The sequence below is a fragment of the Carassius carassius genome, chromosome 19 (genome assembly GCF_963082965.1).
Source record: "Carassius carassius chromosome 19, fCarCar2.1, whole genome shotgun sequence".
Lineage (NCBI taxonomy): Eukaryota > Metazoa > Chordata > Actinopteri > Cypriniformes > Cyprinidae > Carassius > Carassius carassius.
The window spans coordinates 12,684,012-12,710,398 of record NC_081773.1 but is presented as its reverse complement, the minus strand read 5'-3'; the positions used below and the strand labels follow the sequence as shown (position 1 = coordinate 12,710,398).

The 26,387-nt window shown below is 35.9% G+C and overlaps 1 protein-coding gene across 2 annotated transcripts in view; it reads right to left on the bottom strand.

Annotated features, from left to right (window-relative positions):
- The window catches only part of il1rapl1a (interleukin 1 receptor accessory protein-like 1a), a 75,446-nt gene that overhangs the window by 11,543 nt on the left and 37,516 nt on the right, over window positions 1-26,387 (bottom strand). For both annotated transcript variants that reach the window (XM_059499871.1, XM_059499872.1), the window contains exons 4-6: window positions 24,184-24,370; window positions 23,406-23,559; window positions 12,378-12,452 (exon numbers count right to left, since the gene is read on the bottom strand). In XM_059499871.1, the coding sequence (XP_059355854.1) occupies window positions 12,378-12,452; window positions 23,406-23,559; window positions 24,184-24,370 (416 nt within the window). The remainder of the gene's footprint in view (window positions 1-12,377; window positions 12,453-23,405; window positions 23,560-24,183; window positions 24,371-26,387) is intronic.

Below are 26,387 nucleotides of genomic sequence, written 5' to 3'. Positions count from 1 at the left end.
TTTGTGATTACACATTGATACCAAACGTCCTTCTGTTTTGATCCAATAGTTTCTCTTCCCAGGGCTTGTTGCCCTCTGTAAGAAGAGGTTGGGCCCACACTGTGTTTATGAAGCCAAAAATATTTTCCTTGCACTGGCCACTAGGGGGTCCCAGTGTAATCAATGGCAGCTGACAACCTCACAATAGTTTTTCTTAGGTTAATGAGACTCACTAGTGTGCTCGAAAATCACAATCACAATCAGGGAGCTATTTCTTAACAAAAAAATAATGTGTAAAATGCAATTTGTTCTCAGTTCTTTCATTATATTTCTTTAAGATTTATTTGAAACACCCTTAATAAAGCATTAAAATCAGATCTATTCTTCTAAAAGCAAGGGGGTATGTGAGCCCTCGGAGCATGCCAATTATTGTTTGATTGCTTACAGATTTTTGTGAAAAAGTGAAGAAAAAAATGCATTAAAATATATTATTATGAGCCAGTATTAAAATGCGACACTCACTTAAATACAATATGTAACAGTAGGTTCCTGCTCTCTCTATACACTAAATATGGAAGCCTGTTCTCGCCTTGGCATAAAAAGTAAAAAAGGTAATTACAGTTCTGAGAAAAAAAGTCAGAATTGCAAGCAAACTTGGAAAGAGAAAGAAAGTCAGAACTGAGATATAAACTCAGTTTTATGAGTCAGAAAAAAAAGATTTCTGAGATTCTTGTGAATCTTAATCTGAGGTCCTTAGTCTGAAGAAAGTTGAAGTGGCTTGTTTTAAAGTATTTGTATGGTTTACACCATTTCCTCTATATAGCACATAAAAATGGTTATTCCCCTTAACTCTGAATTAAATTTCTTAAAGATTACTTTAAATCACTCTCAAAGCATCAAGATCAGTGAGATCTATACTTCTAAAGTAAGGGTCTTCAGCGGGGGGTCTGCACACCCTAAGGGATCAGTCAATTAACGTTTGATCTCATGCTATTTTCTGTGAAAATAAATAAATAAAATCAATAAAAATTGCATTAAAAGTACAGATGCAAAACTGAACTACAATCCCTAACAACAGTGTGTTTATTTCAGTGTATGAACATGATTATCCTCAGTGGTTTGAAGTGCTGCTTCTTTTCTTTCTTTAGTTGCGGTTGAGGTGGTATTTCTGCCTTAATGTTGTGATGTTTGTCGGTTGTTTGACGTTAATTAGGCATGTCTTTAGACTAGCAACGAATAAGGCCCAGCACCAGGGAAGATCTTGCTCCGGGCCCCCAAACAAACCAGAAATAGCGTCTGTCTCTCACCAGGATGTGAAGTACATGTGGAGCATCTGATCAAAGAGATACTGAGACCACAAGTCTGTAAAACAGCACCATATACGCATACTGTTAATGACATCAAGTCACAGAAATTTAACTGATACTGGGTTTGATTTATTGTTGACATAATAATAAAAACAAATTACATTTATGGAATGTTAATGTTCAGATATTCACAGTTTGAGACCTTTAAACCAATTACATTCACATTTAATCATTTAGCAGACGCTTTTATCCAAAGTGACTTTCAAATATGGAAAAACACAAGCTATTTATCATACAGGAGCCAGCGACATTAGCAGTGCTGCGATACTGAATTTCAAGAGTAAACAAAAGCTAGAGCAGAAGTGCGACTGCAGAAGTAGAAAAAAGAGATTTGAATTTGAATTTGATTAGGCTGTCAGTGGAGCAAGACTGAGAGGGGTGAAACGTGGGCCGTCGCCGGTCGTTTAGAGACCAAATACACTGGCATTCTTGTGCCAGGTTTAATTGAGCTAGTTTGAAGGCAGGCCAATACAGCATTGCAGTAGTGCAGTCTTGAGCAGATCTGTATGTACACATTAGAAATCCCTAGCAACCACTTACAACAAGCTAACAAACACATAGAAACAAAATAGCAATTAACCATTCAGAACATTTTATCAACTGCATAACCAAGCGGAACCAACATACTGTTATTCTGCAAACCTGAGTTTTTTTTTAATGACTCATATCAGTCATTCTATCATTCAAATCAGTATCTGTCTGATCTGTTCTAACTGATCAGAGTTATGATTTTTTTCATAGAAGACATTGAAAAATGTCCTAGACTTCCACTGAAACTTTCTGAATCCCACATTTTTAAAGCAGTATAAGTGCTTAATGTTGTATAAGCTTCAAATTTCAAGACTTTTATAAGTTTTTTTTTTTTTACTTTCAGGCAAAGCTTTGTCAAGCCATCTTTTAACGTTTGTCTTGTCAGAATTTCCTTATCTAGATATTACAGTGCTTGCAAGACAGTACAAAGATTCCTTATTCCTCAAATATTGTATTTGTTGCTGTTGTTCTTCTTTTTGTTTATAAAATCTTGCAATCATTTCAGCCCAAACTGTTATGTACATAGTCATGTTCACAATGCTCACCAAGGCTGCATTTATTTGATCCAAAATACAGCAAAAACATTATTATTATATATTTTTATAATTTAAGCATTACTGTTTTCATTTTAATATATACTTCATGAGTTCACCCTTACATCTAATCTGAAAGCGAATAGTAAGCATATTTTGGCGCGCTGTCCTGGGGGAGGGGTCCGGGCCCGGAGCATAGCCCGAACCCAAAGAACTCCCCCTATCCCTAATTTGGGATAAAATAGATTAGAAGTGAGGAGTTGGGGCGGAAGAGGGATGCCGAAAAACTGTCGTAGGACAGGTGGTAGGAAGGCTGGATATATATACACTTGTTGTAGTTAAGATGGTTAACTAAATGAGATGCACCTGTGCCAAATTGGATGATTATCTGATCGTGCTCCTCCCGAACTTTGTTAATAAAAGCCCATTAAAATGTATTCCTGTGTTGATAAAGTTGTTTTTAGCAGCCATTATTTCAGTCTTCAGTATCACATGATACTTACATTTATTTGAAATACTGTATTTTTTGTGTATTTGATTTCAGCCTTAGCCTCAGGTCTGTTAACCTATGCTGTCTACGTTTTAAGAAATCTAAGGATTTAAAATGTAACTGTGAAACTGACAACATAACATTCTGAAGATTTTTCTCTCTAACATCTATTTGCATACGGAATTCAGATTAGTCTTTCCTGCCGTGCCTATAAAATCACAACAGTGTTGCATTGCTTGTTTATTTCTATGCATAGCTGGCATAAAATCAGATGTGTGCTGATTGCCATGATGACATCAGACAGCTCTGATGCAGTATTTCTTAACACATATCCAAGCTTAAAACTCCATCTCTATTCGTTTGCTGCCTTGAAAGCACTGACATTTCCTTTAGAAAATACAAATATAGTTGTTGTCTCCTCTGTTATCATCACAATCTCGTTTGCCTCCGAATCAGAGGACAATGCACTATAGATATGGAATAATTTAGCAATTTCAATACATCATTTAGGAAGCGACTAGAAAAAAGACAAAACAGATGTTTAATAAGGTCTGCCACCAGAGAGAGCTCTAAGCTCTATCCATGGCCATTCTTCTGTTTGGAGTGTGTTTTTCAATGCGTTTGAATAAAAGGCAGGTGTACTGAGCTGTTTGCTTGCGGTGTTTCGCTCCATTTAACAACAGAGTCGAAACACTGACCAAGCATTCCTGTAAAAACATACAGGTCTGAAGACAACACACAGCCACGAATGAATGAATGAATAAATAGAGACCTATCTTAACATTTTGACCTTCACTCAAAATTCAGTTCACTTAAAGAAAGAAATCTCCCAGTGCCGCTGCTTTGGCAGACTGAATGCAAACATTTCTTTGTATCCATCTTTTTTCTCCCCTCTTCCAATTCTTCACCTGATTTGTTCCTCAGCAGTGCAACCCAACGGGGACGTGTAAGACTTTAATTATCTAGAATAGGGCTTTGTGAACAGGTACTCCTCCGCAGATCCTTTCATACTCCCTGTCCTCCTCTCATCCTTTCTTTCCGATGTCATAATAGAGACCCTGTCTCAGCACCTCTCTCACTGATGTTACAGCGTGTGTGTCTGACAATGAAAGAGTGTGCAAATGAGAGAGAAAAGACAATTAGTACAGTTTAATCCGTTTTTTAGAGCTCTGAGCACATTTGAATTGTACAGGGAGATTCGTGAACAAAGAGTAAGTTTTCTATTATAAAACACAGACTCAAAGACACACACATTCGATTTCAGAGGGAACTATTCTAGAGGTATTAAAACATTCTCTCAATTACAAAAGCACACACATACACATACTGACACATATGTGTCCCCTCCCCCTCACACAGGCGGCATTTCTCCAGAGGATCTGTTTCAATCTCCAAAATAAATCCAAATCCAGATATATCAGCGCGTCAGCAGGCCCTTACGTATTCAACCCACTGCTTCTATTCTTCTCTCTCAGCATTCTCTCTCTCGCAGTACAGCTTTCTTCCGCTGACAGCGGGATCAAACCCCGTCAGACCCCTGGGAGATCATGTGTGGAAATCGCACGCATCACGTGACTTCCTGTTGGTACGTGACTATACAAGGCTGATTAACTGCGGTGTGGCAGATTTGGAGATTACATTAGGACAGACTGAGGAGTCAATAGGATAGTCAATTCAGTTCATTCAAACGTGAGAAGCAATGCAATTTTCCTGGTATGACTGATTAGCAAACATAACTGTGTATTCTGACAGAAAAATGGCAAGCAACATATAAAATTTATATATTATACACATACATGGTTTCAGAGTGTAGGGTTTGTCATATTTTTTATGTTTTAGAAATAAGTGTCTTACGCTCATTTATTTAGTTGATCAAAAATACAGTAAAACAGAAATATAGTGAAATATTATTACAATTTAAATTAACTGTCTTCTATTTTAATATATATTTTATAATGTCATTTTTTTCTGTAATGACGAAGCTGAATTTTTAGCATTCATACTCTAGTATTCAGTATCACAAGATTCTTCAGAAATCATTGAAATGCTAATTTGGTGCTCAATAAACATTTATTTTTATCACCATTGTTAATACTGTTGTGTTGCTAAAAATGTGATACATTTTTGACATTTCAGGATTCTTTGATGGAAAAATCTGAGAATTTAAAAAAGAAATGTTTGTAACATTCTAAATGTCTTGACTGTCACTTTTGTTCAATTTGATGAATACTTGCTGAATAAAAGTATTCATTTCTTTATAAAAAATACCTTTTTGATTGGAAGTGTACATATGTATTACCATGTACTAAAAAGATAGGGTTTGGAAGGACACAAGGTTGAGTGTTTTTTCTTTTTATATTTCAATTTAATAGGACTCACAGTCATACTCTCTTCAGTTTCCTTCAGCTTCTAAGATCCAGCAATGAGGGCTGCGTGTATTTATCATTTTAATGATTTGTTCATTTAATATGTTTGCTTAACTGGATTACACATTTGGTAAAATTTATTGATATACTTCATTTACTATGTATTTATTTATTGTTTATATTTAATTTTTAAATATTTGATTCATTTTGGAAAAGGTGAAATCTTTTTTTCCTACAAAAAATGTGTAGTTTCATAAATATATAATTAAATCTTTGCCATTTCAATTCATTAAATGATATTCTTGACTAGTCGAGAACAATTTTATTCTAGGAGTGGGTCGTTTTAAGGCACAGATCATGTTGAACCACACGATCAGAAGGAAAATGCTTGTTTTAGCCCAGTTATACAGAGGCCAAGAGAGCTCTACATGCTGCAAATAATAAAAATAAAAAAATACACCTGCAAATTAAAAAACATCTTAATCAATTTGAAAACATGCGTGCTGCAAATTCTCACAACATAAACAAATAAATAAACGTGCTGCAAAACAGAAACATACTGTAAATAGGCACCACCTTGAAATGTTTAAGGGAACCACAAAGTGAAGAACATGGCTGGGACATAGTTATCAATGTTTGCTTTGAAAGGTCTTTATTTTAATATCCTAATATAAAAATTCATTAGCTTTTGTTTTTTTTTTGTACATATATTTTAAATATTATTAGCTCCCAACAGTTTGTAGATGACTGACTCTGAAACACTCTGCTTTTGACTCGATTGAGTGAGTGTGTGTGTGTGCGTGTGTGTTTAATACTCCTCTTTTCTGAATGCAGGTGAGTGAGTGTGTTAACAGACTGACAGCTGGTTTATGTATGGTTTAAGCCATGCCTGAAACTAAACCTCAGCAGAAGGAAGGAAGGGTGTTGAGGAATGTCAGATGAAAGGATTTCTTCTTACTAAAGTGAAGGACAGAAAGGACAGAGATCAAACACTTTAGAGAGATGTAGAGGATTGAGGGTCAAGGGTTAAGCATCAAAGAGCGATACAGAGACAGAATCAAGTAGAGAGTGAAATGACACTTTATTTGTTGTGTCTCTATGCAAGAACAGGTAATTGGTTACATATGCCATTTATCTCCACATCTACATGAAAGACTTTCGACTATGCATAAAATCTGTGTCCGTTTTTCTGTAATTTTGGCAGCCAACTTTGACAGAGAAATATTGTCTGGATGACATATTTGAATAACCAGCATTTATTTTGTTTGTCTGAATAAATGTGGATATTTTATTTAAAAAGTGAAATATACAGGATCCAGTGCTTTGAGTCTTAGAAACTTTGGCAATACACTTTAATTTTATGGAAAAATGCAGCTCAGACGTTCTGCTAAATCTCTCTGAATCAAAGTCAAAGGAGTCTGGAATGGCATGAGGCTGAGAAAATGATCACCGAATTTAGGGTGAACTTTCCTTTTAAAGGTCATGCCAAAAAGTGCCAGCACATGAAAGGTCGTGGCAGCTCTAACAGGGTCATATGCATGATTAGAAACCGTGGCCTTGTGGACCCAAAATGTGGGACAAAGGATCCTGGATTGGAGTGAACACTTCAGAATAGAGATAAAGCAACCTCTCCGTCTAGTCGTTCCTCTTTTGCGCTCTCTCTCTTTTTCAAATTAAGCTGAAAATGTATGAGCTCAAAAATGTGAAGCAGATAGCTAAGTTGTTGCTTATTGGCTGTTACAATCATTCATTTGCCTACTGCGCATTACATACATATGTTTATTAAACAAGGATTAGATTTGAATGAACAAGAAATGGCATAACAAATAATCATTTAATTCATCATATAATCCACAGCTGTGGCCAGATAGCTGAAAATGGGCTTGTAAACCCCAAATATCTGGTTCCAGGCTATTAAGCTCATATCCTAAGAGCAGAAACACAGCTTTTGCACATATCCACTGCCTTTGTACTGTTCCTTTAAAGATATCATTGTCCGATCTTACCCAATAATAAATTGAGATGTTTATTTAGAGAAATGCCCTCATCTCCCGATGGTTGCTTAGCAACAACTATATTATTTTGGGCAAGGGTGATTAATATTAAGACGTGTTCTCTGAATACCTCTGCACAAATCCTCCCCGCTTCTGCGTTAACATACGTGTGTGTTTCTGCATGTGCGTTTTGTGCCATCTGTGAGGAGGCAAAGCAAAGACACACAGTGAATACATTTCAATTAAGTTAGATTATGTTTAGTTAACCCGCATGTTCATTTGAGATTGCTTTGACTTTTTTGTTGTTTTTATGACTCAGAAGCCCCAATGACTCACATAAATTACAAATAATAATAGCAGTTATAAAAATAACAATTTAATAAGTTCATCTGAGCCAATCACAATCCCGTAGGTAGGTACACTGAAGCTTTTTCCCTTCTCTTTTCCCACACTTTGCAGAAATCTAACAAGCATCCATTTCATTAACTTCACTCTTGTTCTGTGTCGACTGGACCCCTCCAAAAAACATTTTTGAAAAATTCAATAAAAGAAATTAAAATAAACAACTGACAGGGGTGTACACATATAAATTTAGTATGTGAAAATGTATTGGATTTATTAATGCTTTCTATCTGAGTTCTGACTCCAAACAAAAGTAATGAAGCAATTTTTCATAAAGGACAGTTGATGCATGTTATCAAGCTGAAATTTTGTTTATAATCAGATCTCATAAGATTAGAACAAGCAATGGTGTTTCAACCAGATATTTCAATGTTTACTGGTATATTTTCGAGCCCTTGAGGGCTCTAAGAGCCCCTACAGAACATGAAGGTTAAGATGAACTCTCATCAGTCCAATTCAATTAATATAATACAGATAGATAGTCAAGTCTTCCCTCCGTTGTTCCTTTCTATCTGTTCATCTTGGCTGGCAACAGCATAGAGACACAGGAAGAAAGGTCACCTTTTTTCCCCTTTTCCATGTTGAATGTGAGTCAGCCCAGTTTCTTTCTGCCTCGTTGTTTTCCTTTTCTTTGTTTGTCTGCGATATTTAAGTTGTGCTTGTGTGTGTGTGTGTGTGTGAGTGCCCCTGTTGTCATTAATAATGTTTGGATGTGATGGGTTCACATACAGCACACTCTATCCGTCTCTCTCTATCCTTCACTCATCATCCCATCCTCTCACATCATCATCTGTTCCGTGTCTATGGCAGGGAGCATGAAAAATGATTTCGATATCTCATCTCTCATCATAAGCATGTTTATAGCAAAGTAATGGCCATATACATCATACATATCACATAGTATTACACAGTTGCATCAACAAATGCTGGAAATAACTAGTATTAGTGCAGCAATATCCTCTTACCTGCTATACTTATAAAACTGTATGTTTTTAAGTTTGCATGTGTGTGTGTGTGTATCTGCGTGTCCAATAAGATTTCTGCAGGAAATGCTCAGTTAGAAGCGATTCCCTCCTGAAACATTCTAAAAGCATTAAATATTCTTCCACCAGCTCAGAATTCTGTCTTCATCTCTCAGAACCTCCTTGCATGTTTCTTAATGCTCTTCTCTCCTTCAGAATCGCTCTCTCATTTCCACTCAAGTCCTTTCATTTGATGTCACCCGAAAACCACACCTGTATGCCACAAATTTGAGATTTTGAGGATCCAGTATGTCTGTAGTTGATTTGTCAAAACCACTAAAATAAAAGTTAGTGGTATACTTATCATTTTAATGATTTGTTCATTTAATATGTTTGCTTAATTACTGTATATTTATATATTTTTATTTTTTTTATTTATTTTTATATGTTTTATTCATTTTGGAAACTGTGAAATAATAATTTCCTTGAAATTGAGTAGTTTCATAAATAAATAAATAACACTCAATTAAAATAAAATAAATTCAATTAACACATTGGAGAGTCGTGGCCAGTCAAGAATGTTTTTTTTTTCTAGGAGTGGGTCGTTTTTAAGCCACAGATCATGTTGAATCACATGATCAGGAGGAAAATGATTCTTTAAGCCCAATTATACAGAGGCCAAGAGAGCTCAACCTGCTGCAAACGAAAAAACACCTGCAAAAAATAAAAAAACATAAATTTGACACCTTTGCTGCAAATGCTTACAACATAAACAAATAAATGAACGCGCTGCAAAACAGAAACGTGCTGCAAACAGGCACCACCTTGAAATGTTTAAGGGAACCACAAAGTGAAGAACATGGCATATAGTTATCAATGTTTGCTTAGAAAGGTCTTTATTTTAATATCCTAATATACTGTTACTCAGCCTTTATATATATATATATATATATATATATATATATATATATATATATATATATATATATTAGACTAACTAAGCTGTGAATGCAAGCTTGTAAGAATGTAACTTACTTTACAACTTTCCTTACAAGAAATATCCATAGCCTTTGGTTTTACTATTAAAAAAAGGTAAAACATTATATAAAAACATAAATAAAAACAAAAAAATGGTTACTATAGTTAAACCATGGTAACCACGCACAAATGAACCATGGATTTACTGTGTTTTCTGAGGTTGCAGCACGTTGAGCTCTCTTGGCCACCATGCAACTAACACATACTATATCACAGAATAACTTGAATAAGAACAATTGACTGAAAATCTTCAAATGATGCTACATCCTTGCCACCAGGTGTCATTTTAAGTCTAAGACGGCATCATTTACTGAGAAAAGATTTGATTTCACTTCTTTACTACACTAGTAACATCATTTAAATTACAATTAAATTTAGGTTCGCATGATTCTGCAAAGTATTTAGAAATACAAAAATGTCGTTTTTCAACTGAATTAAGAAAGAGAGATGAAACTGAACACAACAGTACAAAGTTCAACTCTATTGGGTTCTATTATTCAGCTAAGCAGCCCACAACACTCACGCCATCTAATCTTAAAAATTACTCATCATGTGGTCAGTGTGTCTCCAGTCGATGAGTGGTGTCCTGCTCTCTCTCTGCTCATTCTGAAGGCAGAACATGGTCAGAGCCACCACAATATGCTCCAATCTGCTCCTGCTTCCAACATGCCTGGATCCAGAGTCTCCGCCAAACAAACAGACGCAGCTCCATCCACCACACACACACACACACACACACACACACACACACATGGTTCAGTTCAATGCACACGCTAACAGACTAGTGCACATTCGCGAACAAGCACATCTCAGTTTGTTATATATATTAAAGCGGATGGTATGCCTGTGTTAACATGCACAAGAAGCTCGGATCAAAACACACACGCACAGCGAAATCCAAAAGAAGGGCCACTGAATGTTTCGGCACCATATGGAGCGGCTATTGTTGGGAGACAACAGCAGATAATTAGCATAGAGGATTTGCATTTATGAGAACGACTTCCATTCAGAGCATAAACAACATAGCATTATAATGCTGACTATAGCAGCTATCTGTCTAGCAGGGGAACTCCTTTCTCAGGCGTTAACACACACACACACACACACACTTACGCAAATGCTGCTGCTGCCGACTTAGCTCATAACTGCATAGCATGAGTTTAAACATTCACGAGTCTTTTAGTAACAGTTTGACGTCTTTCAATAACAAAAACAGTTCACACATTTTTGAAACCGTTTTTGCTTGTGTTTTTGTGAGCAAATCCATTACAGTGACTCTCTTTTTACTTAGACAATTTTTTCACAAACACAATTCAAATGCATGAACCACATTGGCTGAGATTGGAATATAATACTACTGTACTTACTCTGCAGTATACTGCATACTGCCTATTACAGTATTTCAAAAATACAGCACACAGTGTTTCACTGTAATAAGAGGAAAGTTCTTGGATTAAAAGTGTCCATTATTTGCATGCTCTTTCTGCTGTAGCTATACCACGAGTGGGGATTTTTTTTTGCTGGGGCTGTAGAGCTATTAGCTCTTTAAAATGCCAAAAGTGCATTCCGCTGCACCAAACACCTGGATATATGCCCAGTTATAATGCTCTTCTAAATAATTTCATCATTATTTGATGAATTAATTACTGCCATGATCAATAAAAAATGTTCACAAACATCTCTTTAAAGTAGTATTCAATTACCTCCAGCTTTCCAAAAGCAGTACGCCAAACAAAACATTATTGTGAATGCTATTTGGTGCAAACTTTAATGGCATCAAATAGCACTGACTTTTGTAGAACTGGTTCATTAAACTATGCATCACACAATACCTTTCGATCATTAAGGGTAAGATTTATTTATTTATTAATTTATATTATTTGTTTCAGAAAGAAACATATATCAACGATGCATTAAATTGATAAAAATGACAGCAAAGACTTACATTGTTACAGAAGATTTCAATTTTAAATAAATACTGCTCTTTAAACCTTTCTTTTCATCAAAAGAATTTAAAAAACGATCACAGTTTCTACAAAAATATCAAGCAGCAAAGCTGTTTTCAACATTGACAATAACAGACAATATCAGTATTTTTAAATACTGCTGACAATTGCTTTTAAAATATATTAAATCAGAAAACATATTGCACATATTGTGATCAATTATCTTATGCTTTGGGTAGCATAAGACACTTTCAAAATCTTCTAAACTGTAAAAAACAAACAAACAACCAACCAACCAACCAAAAAAATTAATTAATCACTGACCCCAAAAAAGAAAGTGGATTTCATTCAGAAACACTTTGACTGCAATGGTGCAACTGTTTGAATCTTTAACTTAGTAAGCATTCTTTTTATTTCCATTTTCAGGTTTGTTGTAACATTTTGGTAGACCCTTCAAAACAAGGATCAACCAGAAAAATCATGAAAAACCATGATTGATATCGCCTCCAGTTCTTTTGTCACCCTGGAAACAGAAGGTCAAGTCGAGTGCAGTGCATCATGGGATACACTATTCCACGCAATGTGCTCTGGTTCTACACTGCGCATTTCAACAAATGTAGCAAGTCATCTGGGTAATCCACACATTTAGAAAATCTGCATACTGCGCACAGCATATTACATACTACGTTCTTTCAAAAATAGTACATGGCATTACAAACCCCCTCCCTTCCTCCCAAAACACATGCACACAAGCAGAAGCTGTTCTTACCGAGCTGCACATCCATGGTGAGGAGCTTGTTTTCAGAGGGAAAGAGAATCCTGGGGGGCTCTTCAGTCAGAGGAGCTGAAACACACACACACAGAGTTATTTCTACTAAGTGACATCAAGCACCTCTGATGAAGCACACGCTCTCTCCCTCTCTTTGCCCACACGTTCGTGATTGGATGAGTAAACTCCAGCATCTCGCCATCAACATCTCAGCGAGAAATGTCTTGGTCTCCCCAGTGCTCTCATTTCTGTTATTCTTTACTTTTTTTTCCCTCTCCATCAATCCTCCCCACATCCCTCTCTCTCCAGATCTTCCTCTCCCCATGTGGGCACGCTGCTCCAAATTCCATCTCATTTCCTTCGAGTCAGAGGTGTGTACGTGTCTTTCTCTCTGGTGATTATGCTGACTGTGTTTGTTCATTCGGCTTTTCTCAAGCACAGGATTGCTGTAGGTAATACTACATGCATCGTGTCACTGTGGCTGCATACGTGTGCATTTGCATTCAGCTTGTAACTCTTAAAACTCGAGGATGTATATTTGTGTGTGTTTGTCGCGGCTCAAGATTGGTTCTGGGTTGGGTGTGTGTGTGTGTGACGTGGGGGGTGCACTTAATAGTGAGCTGGTGGAAGTTTAAGCCGTGCGATCGCTCATCCAAAATCCAATTTTCACTCGGTGGAGGAAAGCGCACTGGCCCCTCCCAACGGATTATTCCGGGTGACTGACGGATAGCAAACAGCAAATTAATGAATTACGCTTCCGGAATATACACATCTCGCTGCTGACCCATGCTGCACATTTCCCTGTTAAAGTTGTAAGGGATATGGACACATTAGTTCACTGGAAATGGACAGTATGACTAAAATCGTAAATCACTGTGTAAGAAAACCAATATCAAGGTAACGGTATATATCACAATGTAGCTAACATTAAATAACATTGGTCATGTCGTAATGCTTGTTTTTGGATATAAACAACTTGTTTTAAAGGAATACCCTATTTTATGGAATATAAATTGCATTTTTATCATCTGAAAAGCACTGCAATTTATATTCTAAACTTGCGCAAAATGCACACTTTTAGATTTGTGCCAAATGAAAGAGGAATCTTAGCATTTTTAATGGTGCATTTACAGTATCATATATCAGCCCGGTAGTTTCGTTTTTATTTTAAATACATTTGCTTTGGTCTTGACGTTTATAATAAATGCATGTTTTTTTATACTTATATTTTTCATTCATGTTCTGTTCTGGGAACCAATTAATTTAATCGATTTGTTGTGGACTGAGGATAATTACAATGTTTATAATTTTTGCAACTTTTACATTATTGAATGTAACAATAAAATGGGACTTATACACTGATGCAACTTATCTGCGTTTTTATCCTCTCACAAATGCAAAAAACAGCCATAAGGGTCAAATTGTATACATCTGAAAGCTGAATAAATACATTTTCCATTGATGTATGGTTTGTTAGGATAGGACAATATTTGGCCGAGATACAATTATTTGAACATCTGTAATCTTAGGGTGCAAAAAAAAAAATTGAAATATTGGGAAAGTCGCCTTTAAAGTTAAAATTAAAATATCAAATTAAGTCCTTAGCAATGCATATTACAAATCAAAATTAAAATTTGGTCATTATTTACCCACTCTAATTTTTTTGTTCAGTGGAAAACAAAACAATATATATAAAAAGTTTTTCAGACTGAAGCTTCAAAAAGGACACCAGGCACAAACTTGTGCTATATTTCTAAAGTCATTTGATAGTTTTAAGAAATTGTTTTGTTTAAGACAGTAATTTCAGATGAGTTGGATCTTGGTCTTCAATGAATCAGCTGATCCAGTTCACAAAACTGATTCATTTACAAACTGGACTGACATGATTCTTGAAACTACAACCCTATTCAAACTGTAATTGTTTCCAATGGGGATGACTGTAAAAATAAATTTGCAAGGCTCCTCAGAAATAAAACTTTGGAAATCAAAAGAAGGAAATAAAAGAGGAAATAAAATCAAATTTTAAAATACATGCAGATTATTGTGAGGGACAACAACCATACAGCACATGGCAGTGGTCAACCCAAAAAACCTATTTAAAAAGTGCTCTAGGTCCATGGGATAAACAATAAGTGAATAATAAAATTAAATTTTGGCCTGGTTCTTCTTCATAGAGCCATCAATGATTTCGGATAGTTGTAAAACAGCACACCTTTACTTTACTTTTTTTCTTGTGACCTTCAGTCCTCCTTCATTGTAATTGCATGGAAATTGCAGCCAGCATTGCCTTCAAGAATAATCCTTTTGTGTAACACGGAAGACGGCTTTGAAACAACATGAGGGTGAGCAAATGATGAAAAATAATTTGCAATTTTAGGGTGAACTATTCCTTTAAATATTTCTTTTTTGAGAATATGAGGGTCTTTAATGAGCCTGTCAAGACTATCATAACTATCATAACATGCTTTAAACGCAGCTTGAGGACGTGTGGAGATTGAGAGGACGAGAGAAAAGAGAGAAAGCGAAAGAGAGAGGATGAGTCACCATACAAATTGCTTGCTGTCTGGTATAACAATTACACAGCTAATCTAAGCAATGAGCAATGTAGTGTCACCACGACTCGAACCCACAACCATGACAAACACCCTCAAAATGAAGATGCTATCATCTCTATGTCTAAAAGTAAAAAGAGAAAGAGCGAGACAGAGAGGAGAATTCACTAAGATTGAACTGCATCCACTGACAGCACCATCTATTTGCAAACACTGTCTATGTTGTTTCAGCGCCCAATTCACTAGTGTTCACCAAATTGGTTCTGAATTTAGATAGAAAGGAGGTGTTTGCGCAGAAAAGAATCAAAATGGTTAGACTGTATTGCGATTCGTTAGAAGCTGGTTTTTGCCTTGAAATACCGGATGCAAAAATGACACGACTATTTAGTGAATTTGTCCCTGAGAGAGAGGAATACAGAGGGAGATGAAAAGCGAGAGATAGAGTGGAAATGGGGGTTGGCTCTGAAGCAAGGGAGGAGTGTGACGGAAGGATGGCGTGATGCAGAAGAGGAGAGAAATAAAAACACTTGGGCCAGCGCGGTGGGGAGACTGGTTACACTCAGCAGGAGGAAAGCTACAACCCAGAAAAAAACTACAAGAATCAGTCCGCTTTCAAATTCCTCCATGCTCTGTGTGTGTTATCATTCTCTCTGACACACACTCATACACGTAGTTTCTGTGTGAGATGAGTTCACAGAGTTTGAGACTGATATATTGACAGACTGCGAGTAGGAGAGGTGTGATAGCACAGGCTCCCTCTGAGGTTCACAACTCTTCTTCTCTAACACACACACACACACACACACACCTACACAGATAGATATACACATGGCTACAACACACATTTCATAAATGTATATGGCTCGAAAAAGTAACTGGGCATGCTTAAAGTTGTATACAGTTCTATGCATTAGATAACTGTACACATTTCCTGAATTTGAGTGGTGCTCTGTTGTACTTTTCCAGGCAGGAAGTTGCACATTCTGATTTTCTGAGTTGTATGGGACACAGAATCACTAGAGGCACCTGTGTGAAACTGAGGGGAACTGACTCTGCTTCCACTAAAATGACCATGGAATCAGCTGGTTAAAAGTTATAGTAAAATATGTTAGAAATTGCTAATGCAATTACATTCATAAATTGTTTAGTGTGGCTTAAGTGTCCAAATATATTTTGGAAGCCACTGTATACAGACACACACACATTTAAATGCCAGATTATTGGAATATTAATAATGCTAGTAATAATAATTCATTTATAATATATTTTAATATAATATTATTGATAATGAACTGCCCAGAAAAGGTACAGGTGACAAGGGAGCTCCAGTAGAACAACAGTGAGTCAAATATGTCAGTAAGTTTATTTTGATTTGAACCTGACAGAAAGTGATGTCATCTGAGTGGGTGAGTTATTCATTTTGCAATTAATCTGACCATTTCCTCTAATTTGACACATTCAAGTGGATTTATGGAACACAATCGATTCACCCAATATTTAAAAATAGTTATTTTGTGCAATGTATTTATATTTTCAAAATGTTTCCTCCTCAGATGTAGGACTCTCTCTATCATAGTTCATATTGCATAACTATTCTTAGCCAGTATGCAGTGTGCAGTGCAGGTTAAAATATTTACATGGCACTCTGACTACTGTAACACTATTTTTCCATTACAGATAAACCCAAAACAAGGGAACGGCTAATCAAAATCATGCACCTTAAACGCCCGAGACCCTTGTACACAGATGTAGTGCACACCTTGCGGCCTTACTTAGCAACAGCTTAAACTACAAGATAAACCCTGTGTGATCTTTAGCCTGCAAAAGTGTTCTAGCATTAGCCAGAGCGCACGGTTCGCTGGCGAAACTAGGGCAGATTTGATGCTTGGGAGGACACTAGAATGTATTCACTGCGATCACTGCAGCACACGGCGCTGGATACGATTCACTTTTGTAGAGCATTCAGAATATCTGACTCTATTTTCAGTGATGACAGAGATTTTCATGCTGTGCATTATTCCTGTTCAGATGTCCTTGAGAAATAAACTGTGAGATAAAAGGAAGCTCTGAGGGGAAGAACTACTGGAGTGGAATGTAAAAAAGGTGGAATGTGTTTTACTGCCGTGTGTGTGCAGGGCCGGAGCTAATGGGGTGAAAGGTGGGAATGATTCTTGGGAACTAAAAGTCCAGAGGGGCCCATAACAATTGAGACAGGATTGATGTAGCATCTGGTATAATTATTTCAATATATTTTACATCAAAATATGTAAAAAAAAAAAAAAGAAAAAGAAAAAAAGGAAAAATAATGCTTTAACAAATTCTTTTTCAAGTCAGTCATTCAAGTTCGCCCTAAACCTAAATGAGATATATTACAAAATATAATGTATTTTACATCAAAATATGTAATAAAAGAATTGTGCATTTCACCTAAATGAAAAAAATATATTATATTTTAATATTATTAATATAATACAAAAAATTCTGGATAATTAATTTGTATTTTACATCCACATATTTCACAATAATGAAAAACAATGAAAAACTATCTAAATAAAAAACATAACATTTCAAAATATATATTCATATTATTATAAAAAATGATCCTGTATAATTAATTAAATGTGTTAAAAATGTTTATTAAAATACATCTTAAAACATGCATTCTTGTGTTTCAGTCCATGGTCCCCTCCTCCTAACTAAAAAATATCACATTTTGTCATTCATTTTAATATTATTAATATAATATAAATGATGCAGAATCCCATATAATTAAATAAACGTATTTTACATACAAATTAGTAAAAATAATGAAAGCATAACATGGTTCCCTAAATCTAAAAGAAAAATATTCAATTTTTTATTATATATTCATATTCATATTATTATTATAGGAATTGGATCAAAATACAGTATAGTTAACTGTATTTACTAAAAATATGTATCATATATACAGTACAGACCAAAAGTTTGGACACACCTTCTCATTCAAAGAGTTTTCTTTATTTTCATGACTATGAAAATTGTATATTCACACTGAAGGCATCAAAACTGTGAATTAACACATGTGGAATTATATACATAACAAAAAATTGTGAAACAACTGAAAATATGTCATATTGTAGGTTCTTCAAAGTAGCCACCTTTTGCTTTGATTACTGCTTTGCACACTCTTGGCATTCTCTTGATGAGCTTCAAGAGGTAGTCACCTGAAATGGTCTTCCAACAGTCTTGAAGGAGTTCCCCGAGAGATGCTTAGCACTTGTTGGCCCTTTTGCCTTCTGTCTGCGGTCCAGCTCACCCCTAAACCATCTCGATTGGGTTCAGGTCCGGTGACTGTGGAGGCCAGGTCATCTGGCGCAGCACCCCATCACTCTCCTTTTTGGTCAAATAGCCCTTGATGCCTTCAGTGTGACTCTACAATTTTCATAGTCATGAAAATAAAGAAAACTCTTTGAATGAGAAGGTGTGTCCAAACTTTTGGTCTGTACTGTATATATATATATATATGTCAATATGTCATAAAATACTTATTACACAAATTGTGCATTTCAATCTATGGTCATTCTATCTAAATTAAAAAATATATGTAAGTATGTCTATATTAGGATCAGAAAACAAACAGGATTTGGGTCGCCTGCTAGCTATGGTCCTGAATATAAATACAATAATAATAATAATAATAATAATAATAATAATAATAATAAAAACAAGAGCAGTCAAGAGAATGCCCTCAACATAACAGAAAATAAACGTGTGTGTGTTATTGGGTGACTAAGAGAGAGTTAAGTTGTCGCACTCTCACTTGGCGGCATCTGTAATTAATCCTTAATTAAATATGATTACATAACTCTCTACTGATCACGGGCACATGTGCACAAACACACACCGACACTCACACACACAAAACACACACACACTTATCTTGTCCTGATTAGACTTGACAGATGCAAGGTGTTGGGAGCATGTGTAAAGAACGTGCTACGGCAGCCCCAGCGCACTATAGGGGATTTTAAGACAAACAGGGGCTCCAATAAACATTGAGATCAATGGATAAACAAATAAAACGCACTCTTACCCGTGTATCATCTTGTAACCACTTAATACCTACAATGCCACTCAACAGCGTTTCCTTAGACATCTACAGTAGCCATAACCCTTCTGTCATCTATGGGTGACCGGATCGAATCTGGGCGACTGCCCTCTCCTGAGCGGTTCCATGGAGAGTCAGTGGGAAGTGCACGGGTTGGTATAGGTGGGAGCGGTAAAGAAAGGTTGGCATTGTCCCTGGATTGCTCCACCGCAAGTCCCTCCTGGGCACACACGCTTACACTGCTCCAAACCTGCCGTTGGCATGGACACCACGCAAGTGTCCATGGAAACCACATTGTCTGTACTAAAATAGCAATAGGAAATGCAAGCTACTTTTGGAAACTGTTTATCTGCAAGTGCTACTTCATCCAGATCGCGCACACAGCTCTGCATCCGGAAGCTGGATGCCTCTTCTAAAAGTTTTCTAAAATTCCTAAGCAGAAATAAAAAAAGTGACAAATGGGAGATTATTGGGGTCTTTTTTTTCAGAAGCAGGTTAGCTTAATTAAAAGTCTCAATTTGTTCTCCATTTTAATTGCATTGGTGACTAGGACAATTTGTGATTTTTTTAAATAGGTGATATCACTGTAGTTTCAAGGTCATCCACATTCATCTGAAAATTTGAATTTTATTGAGACATGAAACAAACTTTCATATGTAAAAATAGAATTTATATAGACTGTGGTTACCAAGGCATGCTCAAAGCAAAGGCCTGAAGTAAAATAAAATAATAATGAATAACCAGAATAATGAATAATTCATTTACATGGTAGTTTTAATAAATTGAAGGATGCTAGAAAATAAAAAAAGTGTTAGGAAGTCTCTGACACTCTAATGTTACACTTCTTTAGCTGAAAAAGGGGTTATATAATAAAATTGCATTATATTATATTATATTATATTATATTATATTATATTATATTATATTATATTATATTATATTATATTATATTATATTATATTATATTATATTATACATATAACTAGTGGTCTATGAGCGAAAATACCTACATAAATGAAATTTCCCTCAAACCACTGGTTTCAGACACATTATTTGATAGCCTTATATAATGAATATAATGAAGTGACATCAATAGACATGACTTTTCCCATTAAGTGTTAAAAAAAAAAAAATCTAATGCTTGTATTCATTACTGAGCACCTCAACCATTTCTAATGATTTTATATTCTCTCTTGCCATTTATCTAATTTTTTTTTTTTAAACTGCTACATTCACCTATTCAGTGTCTTTGTAAAACGATATGTTTTTTTCTTGGACCAGAGGCAAAGCATGATGAATCACTGGGTGAGAGAGAGGGCAGCAGACCGGCCAGGTCAACGTGCAGGACATCAGACTCTACAAGAGCATGACTCTTCTGTACAATACTGAAAGGCAACTTACTCACGGTTAAAAACCAGCTTGAACTATTTCTATGCCCCATTACTATAATAATCAGCTTCTGTGACTGATATTTAGTAGTAGTATATATTTATTTAATGCCATATCAGCATTTAACAAATACAATAATAAATAATAATAAAAACTAGCAAACAAAGAAACAAACAATCAAAACATGCATTGAGTAGGGTCTTCAGCATGACTCAGTCTTGTACGACCTAAGTGACATCTGGTAAATACCACTTGATCAAATGTATCTCACTCTTCTTGCCACTTACTTAATATAGAACTATTAATAATAGGTCTGATCTCTGAGGGAGGAATTTGACTTGTGTTTACTTCCTGATTAAAAGCCTCCCCTGCAGCTCGCTCATTTCCTGAAAGCCCAACATGGGCTGGAACCCAGCAAAAAATTAAACTATAGAATTGATTCTGTAGATGGTCCACGTTGGTTGAAATACAATCTATAATCAAAGGATGATCAGTTTTTAAAGAGTCCATTACTTGAAGACATGATTTAGAGTCCATAAAATTTCAATATTTTGCAAAGCTAATAGCAAAGCACGTACTTCAGCTGTGAAAACTGAACACTCTTTTTGACTGATATCTAGAGTTTACACCCAACTACACACAATCACGCTCACCCAGGAAGTCATCTCTTCGCTGTTTGTGTGTGCGGGTGTGTGCAATGCACATGATTAACTGTTTAAACACACATTTTTGGCCCTCTGCCTTGAGAGAGGATGTACAATAGCACTGATTCACATCATGGGCCGTGTATTTTTGTAGGTCAGTTTCACGCTTCAAATTTTCAGACATGCACGCGCGCTCCAATCTTTGTTGTCGAAAAGCATGTCCGCAGTAATAGACTGTCTGTAAGCACTCAAAAACAAGAAAATGATTCTGTGTTCTTTCGCTAACTTCCTCCCTCAGGCGCACAGGCAGCTCCACCAGATAACCCGCTGCAGAGATGTACCATCGAGGCAAGTTTCTGTAGCAATTATAGAGACGTACTGCTGTAACCAGCTCAAAACAAATTGAGCTATAGTGCTATGATTCTGCTGTAACTGCTCTACAACTCCTAACATCAAAACTCTGCCTCCGTGACGAGGGTTAAATCGAGCTACGGACTCAATTTTACTGTTAATGGCAGCTTTTCCGTTGAGAATCATTTGCCGTCCTGGACTATAAGTTCCATCCAGGAAATCGTCCCTGAGAGTCTAATGCTGTCTTAAAATAGGCTTTAAATGAGTACGGGAGGAGAGGCACAGAGTTTTTAATAGGTTTCAACTGAATGAGGGCTTAGAAAGGGAGAGAGAATAACGTCTGACCTCTTTTCACCTGTACGTGCCGTTTTATTGACCTGCTATAGTGGCAGAAAGGACCGAATTCGCAAGGGACCAATAAGAATCTGTTTAACCGTAGACAGAGATGTTTAAACATAAAAATATAGACAAAAGTGACCTTTCCGCTGCCGTTTTAGTGTTGTGTGTGTATAAATGTCATTCTCGATCTCTCTCTCTATCTCTGTTATTGTGTGAGTCGAGCAGTAATAGAGGTCAGATGTGTGTAGTGGGTAGTGCACATGCTCATGACACATATGAGCAGTTTTGCTCACAGGAACACAGGTCTGGCCTTGTGTCATAATTCGATCTCATTCCCCCTCATTGTCTCTCTCGACTACCCTAAAGGCCAAAAGCTTATGAATAATAGTAATAATAAAAAACAGCTGTGTTAACATTAACCACTTCATCACCACGTCTATCATTAAAATGACTGTGTTTAAAGCTGCAGTGTGTAATTTATGTGGTACTAAATGATACTTTTCTGAAGAAAATGTGCATGGTGTCAATCTGGGCAAAACATTCTTTACATATTTTATCCATGCAATGTAAAAAAGCTACTGTAACAGTTTAGTCAAATGAATGTTTTTTGCATGTAAAAACTATGATTTACCATACAATTTATGATGAAATACAGAAAAAAAAGAAATTTAAGTCATAAGATATACAGGCAACTGAGTGTGCTGTTAAAATAAACAGACGATACCGTCCGCTGGTGTGGACGCTAATATCTTAATCTTTATCATTATCTTTATAGCTATCGTTCTTGGTGTGAATGGGGCTTAAAGGCCTGTTCACACCGAGGAAGATAACTATAAAGATAATGATAAATGATAACGATTTTCAGAATGATTTTTTGTAGCTGATGAACGACACAAACATTGACACCCAATCATAATCCATCCTGCTATAATGAGCTCGTTTCTGATTAGACGTCAGTGTATCGTTCCTCAGCTGGAAAAAAAATCATCTTGGAGGTGTTTCTCTGTGCCTTTATTATTATAACTGTAATGTGGACTCTGCTATTCTTTAATATTGAGAACGATTTTTAGAATGATACCTTTATCATTTTCTCTATAGATATCGTCCTTGGTGTGAACAGGCCTTAACTCACAATGCAGGATAGTTACCCTAATTAAAAGTAATAAAATATATTAAAAACTTTTTGCCACTATCCTACATTATTCGATTATTTTCTATATACATTCTGTGTTGCAAACTTTTTGATTATCGATTAGAAAATTTATTTTAAAAAAATCCAAAAAATTAATGAAAGAAACAATCAAACTTTCATTCTATATCGTATTTTTTTTTCATCCATGGAACACAAAATGATACAAATGATGGACCGAAAACCACACAAAGTAGTCCATATGACTCATGCACTATATTCGCAATCTTCTGAAATCATGTGAAAGCTTTTTATGAGGAATATACTTAAAAGTTTTTGTCCACTAAAAAACTTGTGCATTAATGACACAATCAGGAAAGTCACTGTTAACAAAAGCACAGCACAGTGAATGCAACTGAAACCAAACAAGAAACAAAAGGAAGACTAATACCTCACGCTTCAAAAAACAACCGGGTATCACAGCAAGTGCTGTCACACACAGACACACACTGAAGAGACTTCAAACTGTCCTACCTGTCACGCTCAGATAGGTCGTCCTCCGCACCAGGAAGCCTCCAAAAACCAGCTCACAGGTGTAGTTGCCGATGTCATCCTCCTTCACTTCCTGTATGGAGAGCATGTCTGCGGTCTGCAGCACGCTGCTCCTCCACTGCTGCACGTTACACTCCTGCACACCAAAGAGGCAAAGAGGAAAAAAATAGAAACAAAGAGACAAAACTACATCATATGCATTTGTATATACCATCATAATGAAAAAAACTCAGAGGGGAATTCAATAAGAATAAACTGCGCTTGCTGACAGAATACAAATCAAGCAACGGCATAAACATGGCCCAGAAAAATCAGTGCTAAACAATTTGCAGACTGGAGTTCCTGATCTTGTTGGTCACTGCTGCAATCCAGACAACTGAATCGGTTCTTTAAAATGCAGAATGTGCTCTCAAATGTATTTTATAACACTTTATAATCATCATTTGATATATTACTGCGTCCATGATTGATTGAAAATGTACATAAACAGTCTATTTTAAATTATTTTCTGCTTACATGATGCATGCACTGTAAAAGCATAATGTTAATTGCCCTCTGCAAATAGCACTGACTTACTGGCATAAAATATAATAACCCTAATTTACATAAAAAGGAGGTGTGTTTGCACTGAAAAGACCGACAATGACTTCATTTAAATTCTCAGGGGGCAGCTGCCATGACGCTGGATCGCAGGTGTTTTGTGAATAAGATGCTGGTTTGTGCACTGAACGGCGCAACTGTTTAGTATCTCCCACTGTACCTTGTACCACGTTATCTGCATTTTTTCTCCAGGCTGAACGTAATCGTGGATATCAGGACAGGAGATGTCTTTACTCTTGCCCAGTTCTCCTTTCTCAGTGTAGCGCAGTTTTGAGTTATAACATCCTGCTGTGTCATTATCAGCAACCAACAGAGTCATAGACACCTTCATACAAAACGTAGAATTCCTGTAACACACACACAGAGAGTATATAAACTGTGCTATCTGTAATCAGATTAACATATACGCACCCAGAGACATCACTGATCCTAAATTGGTTATCATCTCACAGAGCCTATACCCTAAACAAATTATACAAGAATAAAACATGATTTTATTTGTAATTCAACCATGATAGATGTAATTTAACCACGATGGAGCAGAACTATTTTTTTATGTAGGTCTACAAATAATTAGTGTTTTGCTGATGGAATATGAGGAGCAATGAATAGAATGAAATCTTCTCTCAAAGGTTTTAAAGGGTAATTTCATACATTTTTTATCACTTTCCATTTCCCCCCGAGGTCCACTTATAACGTAAGTAATATTTTTCAGCAGAAAAACTTGTCAAATTTAGTATCCTACACTCTCTATGACCCTTAATTAAATTGGATGTTTTTTTTTTTTTTTGCTGCTGTGCCTTTAAGACGTCTGTGAAAGATGTGAAAGTACAGAATGTAATGTTTTTGCAGTTATTCTGAAAACAGTATATTTTCAAATTATGAGCATTTAATTATTTATTTACTTAAAAAAACGAGATTTCTAATTATATGATCCTGTTTTTTGTTTGCAATAAAGTCAGTCAAAGAAAATAATACAACCGCAAAACGCATATACACATGCTCTGTAACTCAGAAGCATTGCATGTCAACACACATTTCTCTACATTGATGAGTGTCTACATTAAAAGTGCATTAGTGTTTGTTTTGTCCAAGGGCTTTGAGTTTAATAGCTGCTGATAAGATTTGTTGAAATTTGACCTTTTCGGTGTAATGACCTCACACCTCCTACCGGGTTACCGTGGTTACAGAGTGCTTGGGGTGGCAACCTGCAATGCCCTTGTCTCTTGTAAAATGCATAAACAAATTTAGCAAAAAACAAAACAAATAACTATAAGCTCTCTTTCGCTCTTCCCTATTAACTTTATACAAAGACTATTTTTACACTCTGTTTTCAGACACCCGCATATGTCAGCACAGTCTCGTTTTATCACCCTATAAACCTAAAAAGAATACTAAAATATCTGCTCTGTTGCTGAAAACTATTGTTTATGGTTTAATCAGCTCAAAGCCAGTCTCAGAGGAAATAGAACAACAACAACAAATCCTATTTCCTGTTTCTAACTGGGTTCTTAATAATCAAACTCTCTAGCTCTGTTTTAAACCTAGTGAGCTGCCTACATAGACGGCTTCCTTCTTAGGCAGCATCCTAACTAAACTGGAATCTCATAAGTGACTGATTTTACAACTACCAGTCATTAATTGGTTCCAGGGGATTATTGTTTGGGTAGTTAATTTAGGCTTTTTTCCACTGCTGATAAATGCAGCAATTTCAACAATATGCTGATGAAAATGGTTGTTTACTCCACTGCCGGCCATTCAAAATGAATTGAACATACAGTACTGACTAAATCTAATTGCTTTTGCAAATAACATATAAATCATCAGAACTTCATCATATTACACTGACGTGAAACAGTTAAATTGTGAGCTAAATCAAGTCAACATTATTAGCATAAGCTAAAAGTGCAATATTCTTAAAGGCTGTTCATAACTATAATGATAAATCTAAAGATTTGATTGTTGTTCTAATGTTCTAATTGTTCCAAATCATAATTCTGTGAAAATGGGAAAGTCCACACCACCACTATAACAATAACAACACAAAAGAACAATATTGGTTGCACTCACTTTCACTTTTTTCACTTTTATTTTTTTTGCTGATGAATGATTAAAATATCAGCAATATTATTTTATTTAAAGTTATAGCTTACTCAAAAATGACAATTCTGTCATTAACTCAACTCTAAACATATGACAATTTTTTTCTTCAGTGGAACTTGAAAGACAATATGGGACCCTGGAGCACAAAACCATTCTTAAGTCGCTGGGGTATATTTTTAGCAATAACCAAAAAAAAAAACATTGTATGGGTCAAAATTATCAATTTTCTTTTATGCCAAAAATCATTATGATATTGAGTAA